The 20599-nt window shown below is 35.9% G+C and overlaps 1 protein-coding gene across 4 annotated transcripts in view; it reads left to right on the top strand.

Moving 5' to 3' along the window:
- The window catches only part of LOC121370917, a 41033-nt gene that overhangs the window by 10157 nt on the left and 10277 nt on the right, over positions 1-20599 (top strand). For 3 of the 4 annotated variants that reach the window (XM_041496473.1, XM_041496456.1, XM_041496464.1), the window contains 3 exons: positions 4934-5059; positions 15936-16220; positions 17027-17255. In XM_041496473.1, coding sequence (XP_041352407.1) covers positions 4960-5059; positions 15936-16220; positions 17027-17255 — 614 coding nt within the window. In that variant the 5' untranslated portion in view covers positions 4934-4959. Of the gene's footprint in view, positions 1-4933; positions 5060-5293; positions 5343-15935; positions 16221-17026; positions 17256-20599 lie in introns of all 4 variants that reach the window. The other variant, XM_041496481.1, reaches the window with a different exon arrangement.

Genomic DNA, 20599 nt, shown 5'->3' with positions numbered 1-20599 from the left:
CAGTCTGACAAATACATATCTAACAAATATGATTATTGTAAACTAATTCAGTGTACGTTTAACTGCAATTTGTATAAATACTGCATGTTAATTTCCCGCGATCGCAATCTGCCAGAGGTACAAAATTAACAAAGACAAAGAAATAACGAAACTGCAGTTAGGTATTCATTGATGCGAACAACTATTGTTTTTCTACAAATTTACATCAAGATTTACTTCTGTGTAATCGTATTCTTTAATGTCCGCAACGATGTCTCTTGATACGTGGGTGTCAGCTGACTCTGAAGCGTGACGTATATTCGCGCCGATAGCTTTCCTCAGTTCAGCCAACGAACGTTCTTCCTAACGTTCGCGAACTATTTGATTGGTGTCCGTCGTGTCCATTTGGTTTATCGTGAAGCGTACAAACCAGTGTAGCGAACGTTTTGTTTTCGCTCAGTCTAGCTGAACTCGGCCCTTGGGATAGCCGACATGTCTTTCGGCCCTGAACTGGCATGTGTATTCAAATTGACACGCAAGACGTCATGGGCTACTCTTCGATGAGCAGCAAGGGATCTTTTATATGCACCATCCCATAGACAGGATAGCACATACCACAGTCTTTGATGTACCAGTCGTGGTGCACTGGCTGGAACGAGAAATAGTGCAATGGGCCCACTGATGGGGAATGTATATTAGTGATTAATATGTGAACTTTTTTTCTTATCAAGGAATTTGAAATTGATCGACGTAAAGGTATTTAACGTCAAACATAGGATTGTTGTTGTATTATCTAGAGTGGGAATCTTTGACTAACATTTGGTAGGCAGCGATTACACATAATTTATATAGAGTGGTCTCTGACGGTTAGAGTACCCTGTCTTTGGGATGGTGCATATAAAAGAACCCTTGCTGTAATCTAAAAGAGTAGCCCATGAAGTGGTGAAATTGGATTTCCTCTCTCAATATCTGTGTGGTCCTTAACCATATGTCTGATGCCATATAACCGTAAATAAAATGTGTTGAGTGCATCATTAAATAAAATATTTCTTTCTGATGATGATGATTAGAGAGTGTTGACAACTGTCCAGATGTCAGTCTAGCTCTCTTACCATTAGGGGGCCGGGACTTAGGGGGCCGGGATGTAGCCCAGTGGTAAAGTATTCACTTGATGCACGGTCAGTCTAGGATCGATCCTCGTTGGTGGGCCCATTGGGCTATTTCTCGTTCCAGCCAGTGCACCATGCCTGGTATATCAAAGGCCGTGGTATGTGCTATTCTGTCTGTGGGATGGTCACCATTGGTGCATATAAAAGATCCCTTGCTGCTAATCGAAAAAGAGTAGCCCATGAAGTGTAGACATCGGGTTTCCTCTCTCAATACCTGTGTGGTGCTTAACCATATGTCTGATGCCATATAACCGTATATAAAATGTGTTGAGTGTCATTAAATAAAAGATTTCTTTCTTTCTTTATGATGGTTAGAGAATGTTGATAACTGTCCAAATGTTCATCTAACTCTCTTACCATTAGGGTACTCGGGCTATATGTAGTTATGATATATATATATAGGAATGGATTTGTCATGTGTTTGTGCATGTTTTGTAATATGGGAAATATCAACCTGTTAATTTGTCGAGACAGAACTAATTAATTAGACGAGGGTCATATTTGACATATTAAAAAATATGTGTGGCGAATGCTATTTATGTAATTTTTAACTCCCCTTAATTATTAGCATGTGAATTTGTATTGTGTCAGTATGGTAATGTCTTAAAGGAACATTCCTGAGTTTGTTGCATTGTATGATGTTTCCGACTAATAAAATATGTCTTCGATTAAACTTACATATTAAATATATTTTCTTGCTTAGAATATCAGTGTCAGTATATTCAGTGTGTTTCTGGTCGTCTTAATATTTGTAAGAAGCCCAAATAGGATTCCGTCTTAAATAATTTTGTATGTACGAAAAAATAATATTTTAGAAAATAAAATGAAATTTAACCTAGTAGAAATATTAGAACGATCTGAAACATGTTTAATATACAGCCACTAATATTTTATGCAGAAAAATATATTTGATATGTAATTACAATCGTTAAAACGGCTCTGTTAGTCAATAACATATTAAAAGTTGCAGGAAACTCAGGATTAATGTCCCTTTAAAGGTGCGGACCCTAGTTTCAGCCCATGAAAATTAACACTAAGTTTAGTTAATCTATAAACCTGTAACACATTTGGATAAAGAGACAATTGAGTGAAACGTGTCTGTGACTTTGAAATTATGAAATGCCCTATAAAAATCGACTAAAACTCAACTCCATACTTTTCAGACGCACGTGTGTTTTAAAAAATATGAGAAATGCCTTTTGCGATATTAAAATCACCAGCATGACCATACACACTTCGAATATGTGGAAATGGATAATCTAAACAATAAAATCTAAGTAAAGTATGATTTCAGTTATCAAAAACGGTTCTAATAGTCAAAATTATGCCTTAGTGTTTAAAAACTAGGATTTTGACCAAACAATGAATTATTGATGATCCACCAACTTAAAGAATATTGTATTTATAGCAAATGTTCCATTTTGTGAAATCCAAACTGGTGTACACGTACAATAAATATTGTGTCAAAGATTTGTTCAAATACAATGTGTTGCTAAAATCTAAAGTTTATTCCTTGGCAGATACAGGTATTCAAACATGAATATGCTTATACTACTATATGTAATGAGTCTATAAAAAATAAAACTGCATTTCCATTTAAAAAGGATTTTCAGTGAAGGAGATCGTAAGAGTCAGAATGTCACATCCTGGCTTAAATAATTACCATGGAATGGCCCATATGTCCCTTTTAATGGCTCTCGATAATCTAATTTAAGGGAGAAATTAACCAAGCACCTCATTTGCTTTCATGGAGAGGACTGATGATCATCTACTATCTAACTTGTGATTCTGTTATATATTAGTTCTATGATATATAGAGGATATTTGATGCTTTTTTGTCATGATTTATATCTCATTGAGTGAAGTTTGCAGTCATATCTCACAAGTGGCACTTGCGTGACGAGTGTGATATTATTGCAAACTTCACGAGATGAGATATAAATCATATTTGACAAAGACCAGGAAATTTTCTATTTATTATATAACTTTTGGCAATTTACCTTTATTTTTAAAATGCCAGCAGCAAAATAGTTCCGGCTTTCTTACAGTGAAAATAACACTTTCTACAGTGATGATAACACATTTTAGAGTGAAATAGTGAAATTTTCACTCTAAGATGTGTTATTGTCACTGAGTGACTGATAACACATTTATTTCACTGATATTTTAAGATATTTCACTAAATGTTGTATAATAATGCAGTATATTAATGGTCTAAAATTCACCTCAGAGTGTGAGTGAGTATTTGTAACATGCCCATATACCACTAAGGTTTCAGACATGTCTGTCGCAGACCAAGTCTAGATAGCCAGTGGCTTGATCCAGGACAGATCACCATAGAGTGTGAGGGAGTATTTTTAACATGCCCATATACCACTTAGGTTTCAGACATGTCTGTCGCAGGCCAAGTCTGGATAGCCAGTGGCTTGATCCAGGACAGATCACCATAGAGCTTATCATTTTTCACACACTATCAGGAAACATTTTGTTCAGTATCACATCGCTGTTTGCAATGCAAGTTTCATTCTCTACTTTCCCCTGTACAATTAGGGTGTACACTACCAAATCAAATCCCATAGACAATAGTAACATATACGGCTAAAACTCCTACCTGCAACGTATCAACCGACATAAACGCCACGGATATAAATACTACCACCCCTTACACTTAAAGTGAATCAGAAAAAAATGGGGGTCAAGCTGCTTGTTTCTGAGATAACGGGTAGCGTCTATGACTACCCTAGTTTCGCACAAAATTTGAGTACTTTTTTTTTTACAGGTACCCCATACATGTTTCAAGCACAAGGCTACTTGACACATTGGTACTAGATGAAATAAAATTGCACATTTATTTTACCCAGATGAAACTATTATTTTTTACAACCAACACACTCACATTTATAACCAATCACAGGACTTGTGGTGTTCACTTCTCTATCAAAAGTTCGGTGCACCTCGAACTTTGACCCAGCCGGAAGTTATTTGGTATTGTACTACCATTAATGAACAAAGAAACAATTTCATGTCAAAGTAAATTGTAAAAAGATCTTATTGGGAAATCCAGGATTTAGTGAACAAGAAAATGAAGAAATGATTAAAGGGACATACCCTAGTTTTTAAACACTAAGACATATTTTTCACTATTGGAGCCATTTATGATCACTGAAATCAAACATTACTTATATTTTATTGTTTAAATTAGTCATTTCCATACAACCGAAGTGTTTCTAGTCATCCTGGTGTTTCTAACACCACTAAATGCATTTTTCATATTTTAAAAAATGCACATGTGTCTGAGAAGTAACGGTTGTTGAGTTGCGTGTTTGTCTATTCATAAGGGTATTTCAACGTCACAGATTCCTGTTTCACTCTGTTGTATCCAAATGTGTTACAGGTTTGTAAATTAACCAAAATTAGTGTCCATTTTTACAGATTAAAACTAGGGTCTAGGTGAAAAATATGCCTTAGTGTTTAAAAACTAGGGTATGTCCCTTTAAAATTTACACTAATTTTAAGCTAGAAATTCCCCAATCCAATGTAAACCTCTCCTCGCCCTGTGATGACTTTATTTTCAGCAGTCCATATTTTTTTTTTCCACAGGCTATGTTTGTTTTGACCTGCTAAACCCCAATTCTCCAAGAATTGTGATCATGTGACCTATGGATGTGTGGAGGGGTGGGTGGCTGAGGTCAGATAATGATTGTAATCTTAGACAAAACTACCATGATGTAATCTAGCCACAATATATAGTCATACAATAAAGATTTGTTTTGAATGTTTTCCAGAAGAGTGATTTGCAACTGGAAATGACATGGCAATACAGGCATGTCTAGTGTGCTTCACTATAACCATTCTTGTTGCAACTGTGAAAGGATGCAGTGTCATATGCCCACCGAAACCCAGCAGTCCTGGTGAGTATATAGATCTACAGTTTGTCATTCAGAATACAGTAACCTGATTTTCACCCTTCCTCACCCCACCCACTCATTAACCCTTGTAATTAACCATGACAGTCGGCAATGCCATGGAGATTACTGCATTCAAAGTTAAAGTTTGTTTTGCTTAAATTACTCCACTGTAGAGCACATTGATCTATTAATCACTGGCTACTCCATGTCAATTGTCTTCTTTTCTTTGTTTTTCAGAAATCCATAGACAAACAGTCTTCATAACATTTGAAAAGTTCATTAGATGGTTTATAAAATTTGTATATTTCGTTAATGTTGGGTTCCCTGTTTGATTTTAAAAATGTACTAGCCATGATTAAAAATTCACTAGCCCTACTTTTCTTTAAGTTAATACAATTTTACTAAATAATAGTAATAATCAGATAGTTCGCCTAAAGAGGGAGGTAGAGCTTAAAAATACTAACATTGAGGGTTGGGGTGGGGTCAGGATATTCATATTTACAAAATAGACTTAACTGCATCATTTGACAAAAAAATATTTTCACTAGCTGACGGGCATGGCAATAGAAGTTATTTACTAGCCTAACATTGAATATCACTAGCCATGGGAGTGGGGCTACCATAATCTAGAAGCCCTGTCCTGGGGAGGCTGTGTGTGTGAATGTTTTGTTATTGTTATATAGAGAAATTAATTTAAAACCTTTAGACTACTGGATTAATTTTTAACAAAAACCTCGTTGAGTGGGTACAAGTTTATAATTTTTACTCGCATATATTCACTTAAATGTTTCATAAATACATGAAATAAAGTTCATATATGAATCGGTAAGTATTATTTTTGTGTCTTTTTTTTGTAATTTTTATTATTTTAGATCGGCTAATGGTGATTAAAATTAGGCAAAAAATCGAAAAAGTTGCGTTTACTTAAGGGCATTTGTGGCCAGCTGTCCAGTATTTATGTCCATTATTCCCGATAACAGTGGTTTTTTGACCAGAATTATTTTTAAAACCCGAACTACGATTCATATTGCAATATTTGGTAATTTTCGTTGTTGGTAAAACGATCAAATTTATTATCAAATTAGCTGTTACAATCAGCTATCGATCCCTGAAAATTACCGCGACGTGCCGCCATTGTTGTCAAGCGAAAATACTTGCCGAAAAACACTTTTTGAACTCAAAATTTCAAGGTATTTTCAATTGAAAAAATCAAAACAAAAACCACCATTTTGAAAAAAAAATCTTTTTTTTAAAATTATATTTCCGTTTCCGGTGAGTGTCGTGTGCAAAACGGCGGGAAATATGAATTGGGGAATGCACTGTATACAGTGTACAGTATATCGACTGACGTGACGTCGGGCGAGATATCTCGGCTGCAGTAGTCAGAAGGTTAAACTGTAAATTCTTCAGAAGTACTAGACCATTTCCAACCAAAGTTGGTGGGATTAAATGCCAAGTGATGCATTGAGAACACAAGTATAAAAAAGCAACAAATAAGATGTCCTTCAAATATTCGTCTCAAAGTTAAAAAGTTTGTTTTGTTTAAGAACACCACTAGGACACATTGATTTATTAATCATTGGCTATTGCAGGGGCGGTGCAGCCGGTACGAACATGGCCACACCACTAGGACACATTGATTTATTAATCATTGGCTATTGCAGGGTGCGGTGCAGACGGTACGGCCGGTACGAACATGGCCACACCACTAGGACACATTGATTTATTAATCATTGGCTATTGCAGGGTGCGGTGCAGACGGTACGGCCGGTACGAACATGGCCACACCACTAGGACACATTGATTTATTAATCATTGGCTATTGCAGGGGCGGTGCAGACGGTACGGCCGGTACGAACATGGCCACACCACTAGGACACATTGATTTATTAATCATTGGCTATTGCAGGGTGCGGTGCAGACGGTACGGCCGGTACGAACATGGCCACACCACTAGGACACATTGATTTATTAATCATTGGCTATTGCAGGGTGCGGTGCAGACGGTACGGCCGGTACGAACATGGCCACACCACTAGGACACATTGATTTATTAATCATTGGCTATTGCAGGGTGCGGTGCAGACGGTACGGCCGGTACGAACATGGCCACACCACTAGGACAGATTGATTTATTAATCATTGGCTATTGCAGGGTGCGGTGCAGACGGTACGGCCGGTACGAACATGGCCACACCACTAGGACACATTGATTTATTAATCATTGGCTATTGCAGGGGCGGTGCAGACGGTACAGCCGGTACAGCCGGTACGAACATGGCCACACCACTAGGACACATTGATTTATTAATCATTGGTTATTGCAGGGTGCGGTGCAGACGGTACGGCCGGTACGAACATGGCCACACCACTAGGACACATTGATTTATTAATCATTGGCTATTGCAGGGTGCGGTGCAGACGGTACGGCCGGTACGAACATGGCCACACCACTAGGACACATTGATTTATTAATCATTGGCTATTGCAGGGTGCGGTGCAGACGGTACGGCCGGTACGAACATGGCCACACCACTAGGACACATTGATTTATTAATCATTGGCTATTGCAGGGTGCGGTGCAGACGGTACGGCCGGTACGAACATGGCCACACCACTAGGACACATTGATTTATTAATCATTGGCTATTGCAGGGTGCGGTGCAGACGGTACGGCCGGTACGAACATGGCCACACCACTAGGACACATTGATTTATTAATCATTGGCTATTGCAGGGTGCGGTGCAGACGGTACGGCCGGTACGAACATGGCCACACCACTAGGACACATTGATTTATTAATCATTGGCTATTGCAGGGTGCGGTGCAGACGGTACGGCCGGTACGAACATGGCCACACCACTAGGACACATTGATTTATTAATCATTGGCTATTGCAGGGTGCGGTGCAGACGGTACGGCCGGTACGAACATGGCCACACCACTAGGACACATTGATTTATTAATCATTGGCTATTGCAGGGTGCGGTGCAGACGGTACGGCCGGTACGAACATGGCCACACCACTAGGACACATTGATTTATTAATCATTGGCTATTGCAGGGTGCGGTGCAGACGGTACAGCCAGTACGAACATGGCCACACCACTAGGACACATTGATTTATTAATCATTGGCTATTGCAGGGTGCGGTGCAAACGGTACGGCCGGTACGAACATGGCCACACCACTAGGACACATTGATTTATTAATCATTGGCTATTGCAGGGTGCGGTGCAGATGGTACGGCCGGTACGAACATGGCCACACCACTAGGACACATTGATTTATTAATCATTGGCTATTGCAGGGTGCGGTGCAGACGGTACGGCCGGTACGAACATGGCCACACCACTAGGACACATTGATTTATTAATCATTGGCTATTGCAGGGAAAAAAAAGAGTCTGGCAACCTCGAACCGTACCACTATCTTTACACACTGCCACCCCTGTATTGGACGTCAAATATTTGGTAATTCTGACAGAGTCTAGAGAGGAAACCTGCATTTTTTAATTAGTAGCAAGGGTTCTTTTACATGTATATATGCGCCAAACCACAGACAGGATAGCACATAAAACAGCCTTTGATATCAGTCATGGTGCACTGGCTGGAATGAGACCAACAGTCCACCCAGTTTGGTTGAAAATAAGTGTCCACCCCTCCACCAGTGTGGTAGGTGGGTCTCAACAATTTACTCAGGTTACTGTTTAGGCCCATGGCCCTCTTGTTGCAGGTTATCGTGTGATGCATGTACTGTAAATCACAAAATGTTAGCAATCGGAAAGTGACATACCCTAGTTTTTAAACACTAAGGCATATGTTTTACTATTTGAGCTGTTTTTGGTTTACAGAAATCATACTTTACTTAGATTTTATTGTTTCGATTATCCATTTCCGTACATTCGAAGTGTTTTTGGTCATCCTGGTGTTTTTAATATCACAAAATACATTTCTCATATTTTTTTAAATGCACGTGTGTCTGAGAAGTAAGTTATGGAGTCGCATTTTAGTCTATTTTTAGAGGGTATTCCACCATTTCAAAGTCACAAACTCATCCATGAGTCACTCAGTTGTAACTTTATTCAAATGTGTTACAGGTTTGTAGATTAACTAAACTTAGTGTTAATTTTCGCTGGTTGAAACTAGGGTCTGTCCCATTAATATTTAGCCAAATCCATATATGTGACATTTTACAGGCCTTCTGATTTTGGGCCATTCCGTGGTAATGATTTAAGCCAGGACGTGACATTCTGACTCTTATGATCTCCTTAACTAAAAGTCCTTTTTAAATAGAAATTCAGTTTTATCATTTATAGGCTCATTACATGTAGTAGTATTAGCATGTCAGGCCTAATTTTGTTTTTTGTAAAAAAAATTGACTTATAAAGTGAAAAGTCAATTCCAAAACTCTGCTCTCCTGGTAGAATGTTTGCTTATTGAAATACACTATTTAACACAATATCCAGTCGATTTCTAAATGCCATATAGCAATTTACTAAAAAAATATTCTTTATGATGTAACATTTATTTTTAAAAATTTCAGTACAAGCTGGGACGTGATGAGCCAGGACGTGACTTTTTGTCCAGTTCACTTATACAACTAATAAATGATATGTATATCAAATACTACTAATGAAACACTGTTAGTTTATGAAACCAATGATATTTACTGGTTTTAAGTATTTTTATCATCAAAATAAGTGCATAAAATCTTAATTAATTGAACTGTCGTTGTGCAAAAAAATAATTCTCATACAATATTCATATAATATACTTTTATAACCCATAACCATATCATTTGTCAACAAGATTGCTTATCCTGATGTTGCTAAGTCTGGTGATTTTTGTCCTACCTGTACAATACATGTACAAACTAAAAAGACGAAGTATCTAGGTGTTACTTTTTCGTTGGCTGAGGCATCAATTTTTGCATTTAGCTCAACATTGATTGTACAAATGTAGCTTCATTTCTCATAAATTACGTGTCCTGCATCAGTAAAGCTTCATTTATAGTTCTATCTATGAATGTTCTCCTTAATGCACGTCAAAATTTGTTTTTCAATTTTATTATTTTAAAATTTTAGGTTCGATTTAAAAAAAATATTTTAGAAACATTTTTAATATGCATTGAGATGAATATCTACAGATGTACTATCAATGACACTGAATAAGTTTGGGGTATAGGCAAGACATTTAATTCTGAAGAATTCTTGTTTGCAATTTACCATATGTTTTAGAATTAAAATATATTATATTATGCGTTTTGCTGGTATTTTTATGATCATCTGATTTAATTGGAATTCAAAATATGAACCCCAGTCAGTATAGAAATTAGTCTTTGGACAGTTTCTTCTTTCTGTTTATCATTATCTGATAGGCCAAACTGTCAACAATGTATATTAATATATAAACTGTTGATGGTTGACAATAGCAAAAATCTCAACGACACAACTGATTTGAATTCCTCCAACCCAAGTTTTATGATCAACATGTATCTTTACCAATTACATCCTTCACTAGAGGAATGTTGGTTTATATATTCTAATTCATGTTTGCATACCCGTATCTGCCAAGGAATAAACTTAAGATTTTAGCAGAACATTCTATTTTAACAATTCTTTGACACAATATTTATTGTATGTGTACACCAGTTTGGGTTCACAAAATGGAACATTTGGTATAAATACAATATTCCTTAAATTGGTAGATTATCAATAATTCACTGTTTGGTCAAAACATAGAAGCATAGAATTGATAATAGTATTTTTTTTAATCTACATAAATCCACGTTAAATATTCGAACATGCTCTCCCGAACTTCCACTTTTTCTGTTTCTGATTCTTAATGGTGAAGGGTAAAATATCGAAAATAAAAGTAATTTCTTTTAGGTACATGTGCATTATCTAGTCAGTTTTGCCAATTTCTTTATATAGAGAAATTTAATACATTTTTAATCTTTACTCAATTTAACCTGCCATCTTGAATGTCACGTCCTGGCTTAATGTCACGTCCTGGCTCAAAGTTTTTCAATCATTTAATACAACCAGTCATCATTATACCTTTTATTTATACTTGGAACATTGAGAAGGAGGAGGATTAAAAAGGATTTTTATTTCTGAAAAATAGTTTTAAAATAAAACTAACTTTTATATGTCAAATCAGCCAGGACGTGACATTATATATTTTGAAAAATAATTTAATATACTAATTATGATATGAAAGAAGGCAAAGTAGTATTTTCATATGTAGTATATTTTAGATGTGATGTCCTGATAGCTAATTTTAAATTTTGACATAACAGTAATGAAATATTACCAAAAAACAAATGTCACGTCCTGGCTTACAAAAATTGTTTTATCAAATAAAACCGTCATAAAAACCCATAATGACTTAAGTAAATTGGCAATAAAAGTATATTTGTATGTGCTTACGGGTGTTAACATTAAGCTATAATAAAAACTTAGTTTAATAGATCATTTTGAAATTTCCACACCCATGGACCAAATACCACGGAATGGCCCTTTTACGGAAATCATTGTTTCCGGTACCGTGTCGATAGCGTGTCGGTAAAATCATGGAATCGAAATTTCATCTCCCATGATTATTATATGAATACGACAATTCAACGAAAATAATATATTATGTATAATTATTTCATAAAAACAGTTTCTGGTGGGTTAAAATTCCCATGATCACAAGGCATGGAACCGAAAAAGGTATTTTCCATGAAATTTTAAAGAATAAGTATAACTTGTAGAATCAGCTGAAATAATATTTTGGACCAATTTTGATGTTATACACAGCTTACAGACAAATTGAGTAGAAATTTGCCAAAATCGTTTGTTATGGTTTTGGTATAGCATGCAATGATTGTATGTTCAGTTAATCACTGACAAAACATTTCCACAAAATTATTTTTATACAGTCTGTTGTACATCTCTTTACATTTAACGTCATAAAATATTGATATCTTGTGTGGCCTCGCCAAACTCGCGAACATTTTAAACTCGCTAACATTTCCTGATTTACAGTATTCTGAACACTGATGTACTCTAGTGGTGGTGTTCAACAAAAACAAACTTTCAGACCCAGCCATTTAAGGAGAGCTAACACTCTCGCTCACCATCACTCCCCTGAGACTAGTTCAAGGAGAGTGATGTTTAGCTGCCCGTATCATGTGAATTTATATTGTATTGAGCTGAAATGTTCTATAGCTTTATTGTGTACTCTCACAGGTCAGGTGTGAATTTCATAGTGATTTACCCATTTTTCACAGTTATAGCTCTTAAACGTAGGAGATAAGAAAATTAGTTTTCTGGACTTTTTCCCGTCATTTAATGCCTCAAGATATTGAAATGGAACTTTTGTGTATAGCTTTATCATACACTGTTACAGATCATGGATTTATTAATTTATTACATAGTTATCGCTCTTGAACGTAGGAGATAAGAAAATTATTTTTCTGGACTTTTTCCCGTCATTTAATGCCTCAAGATATTGAAATGGAAGTTTGTGTATAGCTTTATCATACACTGTTACAGATCATGGATTTATTAATTTATTACATACTTATCGCTCTTGAACGTAGGAGATAAGAAAATTAGTTTTCTGGACTTTTTCCCGTCATTTAATGCCTCAAGATATTGAAATGGAAGTTTGTGTATAGCTTTATCATACACTGTTACAGATCATGGATTTATTAATTTATTACATAGTTATCGCTCTTGAACGTAGGAGATAAGAAAATTAGTTTTCTGGACTTTTTCCCGTCATTTAATGCCTCAAGATATTGAAATGGAAGTTTGTGTATAGCTTTATCATACACTGTTACAGATCATGGTGATTTATTAATTTATTACATAGTTATCGCTCTTGAACGTAGGAGATAAGAAAATTAGTTTTCTGGACTTTTTCCCGTCATTTAATGCCTCAAGATATTGAAATGGAAGTTTGTGTATAGCTTTATCATACACTGTTACAGATCATGGTGATTTATTAATTTATTACATAGTTATCGCTCTTGAACGTAGGAGATAAGAAAATTAGTTTTCTGGACTTTTTCCCGTCATTTAATGCCTCAAGATATTGAAATGGAAGTTTGTGTATAGCTTTATCATACACTGTTACAGATCATGGTGATTTATTAATTTATTACATAGTTATCGCTCTTGAACGTAGGAGATAAGAAAATTAGTTTTCTGGACTTTTTCCCGTCATTTAATGCCTCAAGATATTGAAATGGAATTTTGTGTATAGCTTTATCATACACTGTTACAGATCATGGTGATTTATTAATTGTTTCACCATAGTTATTGCTCTTAAACGTAGGAGATAAGAAAATTAGTTTTCTGGACTTTTTCCCGTCATTTAATGCCTCAAGATATTGAAATGGAAGTTTGTGTATAGCTTTATCATACACTTTTACAGATCATGGTGATTTATTAATTTATTACATAGTTATCGCTCTTGAACGTAGGAGATAAGAAAATTAGTTTTCTGGACTTTTTCCCGTCATTTAATGCCTCAAGATATTGAAATGGAAGTTTGTGTATAGCTTTATCATACACTGTTACAGATCATGGATTTATTAATTTATTACATACTTATCGCTCTTGAACGTAGGAGATAAGAAAATTATTTTTCTGGACTTTTTCCCGTCATTTAATGCCTCAAGATATTGAAATGGAAGTTTGTGTATAGCTTTATCATACACTGTTACAGATCATGGATTTATTAATTTATTACATACTTATCGCTCTTGAACGTAGGAGATAAGAAAATTAGTTTTCTGGACTTTTTCCCGTCATTTAATGCCTCAAGATATTGAAATGGAAGTTTGTGTATAGCTTTATCATACACTGTTACAGATCATGGATTTATTAATTTATTACATACTTATCGCTCTTGAACGTAGGAGATAAGAAAATTAGTTTTCTGGACTTTTTCCCGTCATTTAATGCCTCAAGATATTGAAATGGAAGTTTGTGTATAGCTTTATCATACACTGTTACAGATCATGGTGATTTATTAATTTATTACATAGTTATCGCTCTTGAACGTAGGAGATAAGAAAATTAGTTTTCTGGACTTTTTCCCGTCATTTAATGCCTCAAGATATTGAAATGGAATTTTGTGTATAGCTTTATCATACACTGTTACAGATCATGGTGATTTATTAATTGTTTCACCATAGTTATTGCTCTTAAACGTAGGAGATAAGAAAATTAGTTTTCTGGACTTTTTCCCGTCATTTAATGCCTCAAGATATTGAAATGGAAGTTTGTGTATAGCTTTATCATACACTTTTACAGATCATGGTGATTTATTAATTTATTACATAGTTATCGCTCTTGAACGTAGGAGATAAGAAAATTAGTTTTCTGGACTTTTTCCCGTCATTTAATGCCTCAAGATATTGAAATGGAAGTTTGTGTATAGCTTTATCATACACTGTTACAGATCATGGATTTATTAATTTATTACATACTTATCGCTCTTGAACGTAGGAGATAAGAAAATTAGTTTTCTGGACTTTTTCCCGTCATTTAATGCCTCAAGATATTGAAATGGAAGTTTGTGTATAGCTTTATCATACACTGTTACAGATCATGGATTTATTAATTTATTACATACTTATCGCTCTTGAACGTAGGAGATAAGAAAATTAGTTTTCTGGACTTTTTCCCGTCATTTAATGCCTCAAGATATTGAAATGGAAGTTTGTGTATAGCTTTATCATACACTGTTACAGATCATGGATTTATTAATTTATTACATACTTATCGCTCTTGAACGTAGGAGATAAGAAAATTAGTTTTCTGGACTTTTTCCCGTCATTTAATGCCTCAAGATATTGAAATGGAAGTTTGTGTATAGCTTTATCATTATCATACACTGTTACAGATCATGGATTTATTAATTTATTACATAGTTATCGCTCTTGAACGTAGGAGATAAGAAAATTAGTTTTCTGGACTTTTTCCCGTCATTTAATGCCTCAAGATATTGAAATGGAAGTTTGTGTATAGCTTTTATCATACACTGTTACAGATCATGGTGATTTATTAATTGTTTCACCATAGTTATTGCCCTTGAACGTGGGAGATACCAAACATTTGTTGGGCCTGGTAGGGGACATGAATTGCTTTAGCAGTACTCAGGGCTTCTACAATGTTTATCAAATCCACTAGCTGTGCGATCAATAATTTAAAACATTTACTAGCCATGATTAAAAATCCACTAGTCCTACTTTACTTTAAGTAAATATAAGTTTACGAATAGTAGTAATTGGTTATAAATATCATCTATAGCTTTTAAAACATTAAGTTTGAGGGTGGAAGTGGGGTCAGGATATTCATATTTACAAAATAGACTTGAATGCATTTAACAACTTTTGTTTTCACTAGCTGTTGGGTTATTTACTCAGGTATATAAGTCGAGAACGGTCGTTCAGGTTACCGGGAGGTTACCACATGCAAGAAAAGTCAAGAACGGTGTTTTCTTCTCAACAAAAATTTCAATGTAGTTTCGTTTCCGAACTTAAACCAGGCAATGCATTCCTGACTTTCGCGTTTCGTTTTCTCATACAAAATTGCACCGATGTTCGTGTGCACTTGTGCAATTGCAAGCAATTTTGGCAATCCACGTTTAAGCAGCTCCCACTAGATAAATTTACTTCCAGATTTCATTTCTTGTACCAATGTGGTAACCTATAGGTTACCAGGCTGTATTTTGTGGGAACGTGTAAATGGGTTACCAGACACAATGCTTATTTCAATACCTTTTTACTAGCCCAACTTTGAATACCACTTTCCATGGGAGTGGGGCTACCATAATCTAGAAGCCATGCAATGCTCCAGAATGCTTGTTTCATCAGGTCCACTCGTTGCACCTAAAAATGGAAGCGACATTGTGCGAAAGGGACGTGCTAAACTCTTTTCCTGCTGTGGTGCTGGTTTCGTCAACATCTCCTGGTCGTTTTGGGGCAACGGAAGTGAGGCCTGGACAGCGGTGACACCACGTACAGACAAAGTCCAGATCTGCAACGACGGACAAGTTCTTCAGTTCATGGCCGTGGAAACTAAAGATGATGGGCGGTATCGATGTACTCTGACCAACGGAACTGCTGATGTTAGTGCTTACTTCAGGCTGAAAGTCGAAGGTGAGTATCCAGGGCTGCAGAAAGTACTTGCCCGCTCGCCAAATGCGAGTAAACATTCTGCCAGATGAGTTAAAAAATGCAACTACCAGCCTGACGGTCTACCTGTTGTTCTCAATAATGTTTTGTCAGTATATCTCTCCATATATAATTTGAAGTGAAGACATTGTATATTATAATATTGTTAATAATATATTGTTCTATAGACTGGTGGACTAGTAGAAATTCTGGCGAGCTTATAAAGTTTAGTTGTTTCTGGTCCGGTAGGATAGTTAAATATTTTCCATTTCTGCACCCCTGAGTATCTGGGTTTAAAAAAAAATCTTTTTGTTTGCTTGTGGCAATTTGCATATAAAAGATTTTCCTCGCTGCTGATTGGTAGTTGTCATGGCAGTGGGTTTTGTCTTTTCTTGTTGGAGTGTCGTCAGTTCATCCATGAATTCATTCAATTGGGGTGGGATGTAGCCCAGTGGTAATGCGCTTGCTTGATGCAAAACATTTTATTAACTTTAATTCATTCAATTTTACATATTGTGTCTGTTTGATTACAATATGACCTTAGCTTGAGTGTTGTTAAGCATGAATTCATTCGGTCGTTTGTTCCTTCGTTCTTTCGTTCGTTCGTTCGTTCGTTCATTCCATTTTACATATTTTGTCCGTTTGATTCAAATATGACCTTAACTCAAGTGTCCTGTAGCCATGGCTAGTTTTTTAGTGTTTATACTATGTGATATAAACACTAAAACTGGCCAAGTCTAGAGGACATGCAAACTAATATGACCTTTGAAATGTTTCTTTCTATTATTCAGTTTGTGACAGCATGTATCATCCTCCTCGGGTGATGAAGGCTCCACAAAACACATCTGCACGAGTTGGCGACTCGATAACGTTTTTGTGCGAGGGATTCTTCGGTTGTGGTGACCCCATGTTTAAGAATGTTCGCTTTTTCTCAAAAATTACTAACATTAAGAAGGGGAAACTAGAATTTTTTCATCTTGGACACCATGACAACTACATTTATAAGATGTACAACACAACGTGAGTATCAGGGGAAGATCTTTTTCTTTTTGTTGTTGTAGTTCGTCTTTAAAGGTTACCTTTATAAAGAGAATAATACATGAGTGGCCATTAGATACCATATATCTCACAATGAGTTGTTTTAAAATGTATCTAATGAGTGAAAACGAGTTTGATACGTTTTTAAACAACAAGTTGTGAGATAAATGGTATCCAACGGACACAAATGTATTATTCTATTTCTTACATATCCTCAAAAACCAGGTTTTAAGCAAATTTTAACATCTTTAAGTTATTTACAGCCGTTGCACTTATAGCTGACGTACGCATAACAGACACATGAATGTCAGGTTAACTATATGTCACAGTCTAATCGATTTCCTTCGTGTAGTTTTTCATTGGCGGTATGGCATTGGTAACCTGGTCATCACCTAGGAGCAGCCAGTCGTATGTCTTGAAATTGTTAACACACATACATGTGTTAACAACCATGTGTAACCAAAAATAACATATGGTGTTCTCACCAATGGGTGTGTAAGAAAATCAAATCATGCACTTTAGCTGTGTGGTTTAAATATATATGTTTACTTGTTTGCCAATAACGTTAGCAAAGCAAAGCATCTTACCTATGCTAAACGTTCCAAACTTTTATTTGAAAACAAGGATGCCTTATTCATGATGTTATTTTGATGTAAGGGCGGGACGTAGGTCAGTGGTACAGCGCTCACCTGATGCGCGATCGATCTAGTATCGATTCCCATCAGTGGACCCATTGGACTATTTCTCGATCCAGCCAATGCTCCACAACTGGTTTAACAAAGGCCGTGGTATGTACTGTCCTGTCTGTGGGATGGTGCATATAAAAGATCCCTTGCTGCTAATTGGAAAGAGTAGCCTATGAAGTGGCGACAGCGGGTTTACTTTCTCAATATCTATGTGGTCCTTGACCATACGTCCGACGCCATATATAACCGTAAATAAAATGTGTTGTGTGCGTCGTTAAATAAAACATTTCCTTCCTTCCTTTATTTCGATGTTTTCAATATGTACTGGTACACTGTCTATAGAACAGATGGGTGAAATTACACAAATTACATCTGACTCCGTATTCTAGAGAAAATCATATAAACTATGTCACTATTCAAGAGACTTAATGCTTGGTCATTTTCCATTTTAGTAAAAAAGCTACAGTAGAATCTCGTTGGCTCGACTTCGGAAGGGTCGAACACACTGCAACGCTCAAACTAAAAACAAAGTCTTGAGTTTTTTGTTTGGTGAACCCTTATATAAACTGCCGACGGGTCAAACATGTCCAGGGTCGACTAGAAGCCTTCGCTTGAACTAAATTATCGGTCCTGTCTGTGTTATTAGCTATATTTCCCTTGAACTGGTGATCCATCACATATTAAATGGGAAACCACCGAAAAGGAGCAACTATTGCTGCGCTTGCACAGTTGGTGATTACAACTTTTGGATTAATTATTTAGGCGGAACGAAGTATACCGTATAACCGGAAATTTTTGAGGATTTTTATTTTCATGGGTTTCGAGGGTAAGTAGTCAGCATCGAAAATATAAATCCTTGAAAATATTTGAAAACATCAACAAATTCTAACGAAAATATTTATTGTGAAAACCATAACACACTGACAATTTACCGGAAGATTTTATTTCCTGTCATGCGCAGTCCACCGGATACGACAAGAGAATAGTATAGTCAAAACAAGTTAGAATTTAAAAAAAGTTATTGCATGAATCTCACTGTTTGTAGAATATAATGAAATATTTTTAAATTTCGTATATTGTTTTTGTCAATGTCCGCCCGCACTGCATCAGAGATTCTAGGGTGGATGAATGCAGATTTCAACATTTCCTGGCGTATTTTTAATTCTATTATTCTGCCATAACTTTCATAATCCACCTTGCATGAATTGGTTTTATCGCCGAAGTACGCATTTCGATCTTGATGTCCGTTACAACTTCGCCGTCTTTCACAGCCAGGGAAACCTGCTTTGAATACCATGTGGTAAAATTAGACTTCATGGCGTCCTTAAGTGGTTTGTTCACACATACGTCGTAATTGGCTTTACTCAAAATCAAAGACTGTGATCAGTTGTCTGTCGAATAGCATACCGGGTATCACAGGTGACTGTTCTATTGTTTAACTTTACACGTCGGTGGTATCGAACAACTGGCAGCCAAGGTGAAACTTTAATCCACAATAGCAAGTATTCTCGCAACTAGACTTGCTAAAACTCGAAAATAAAATCTCTTTCAATTTAGATTTGCCAAACAACGAAAATAAGAAACCTTGAAATGTTTTTATACCCCAAACCACGAAAAATTAAGACCACGAAAATTTCCGGTTATACGGTAGATGAATTGGGGAATTGCAACAATAGCCATGCAGTCCTTTGTTCATGTTGTTTGTTAGGCAGCTATCGGTGTTACGGTCACTGTTAGATGAACCGTGATACCAATCAAACAATTAGTGCACAAACTGGCCTCGGCAAAAAGCATTATTTTGAACAGTTTTAAATGAAACAATGGGCGAGTTAATCATGACTTCCGCAACCACACATTTAATTAATATTGTCATGGCCTTCTACATCACACAGTCGGCAGTTAACAAAATAATATGTATCTCTAATTCAACTTTGTAACTGATGTTACGGAAATATCTGATGTTGATTGAATGGTTCGGTCGAACTACCCGATGGGTCGAACACTTCCTCGAGCACCAACAGGGTTCGAGCCAACGGGATTCAACTGTATTTTAATGCATGATTTTCAATAATGTTTTTGAAAATGAAATAGTCTTTATTGGAAATGAAAACATATGTATTGTCATCTCTTGATATTTGACTACAACTCGGTAAAACATTTTGCAGGTTGGTTTTAATTTTATTTATTGTAAATTTAATCTTTAATAGACATAGGAACATGAAAGGGCTGTTACAGTACTGTAGTTTTCTTTTTATCTTGAGAAAAAAAAGATTTACTTTCCTATAAAACATTATAAACACATTTTTTGCAGGCGTGCATCGCTTTTACCTACAGTATATGCAAAACATATATGCGGTTAAAATAATTTGCAATCAGGCTTTCATTTTACATTTACTGACACCATATAACCGTAAATAAAATGTGTTGAGTGCGTCGTTAAATAAAACATTTCCTTTCCTTCATTTTACATTTTCGCAAGTAAATATGTTTGAGAGTGTGTGCCACAATACCGGTAATAAAATTAAAAAGACAAATATTTACTAAACTTCTTCTAGTGACAGTTTTATGTACGTAGTCGGACATTCTCACCAACATGCTGTCCATGTGACATCATTGTCTGATAAGACATGTTATTGATCG

This window comes from Gigantopelta aegis, chromosome 1, assembly GCF_016097555.1.
Source record: "Gigantopelta aegis isolate Gae_Host chromosome 1, Gae_host_genome, whole genome shotgun sequence".
NCBI lineage: Eukaryota > Metazoa > Mollusca > Gastropoda > Neomphalida > Peltospiridae > Gigantopelta > Gigantopelta aegis.
This window is presented reverse-complemented; position numbering and strand designations above follow the sequence as displayed.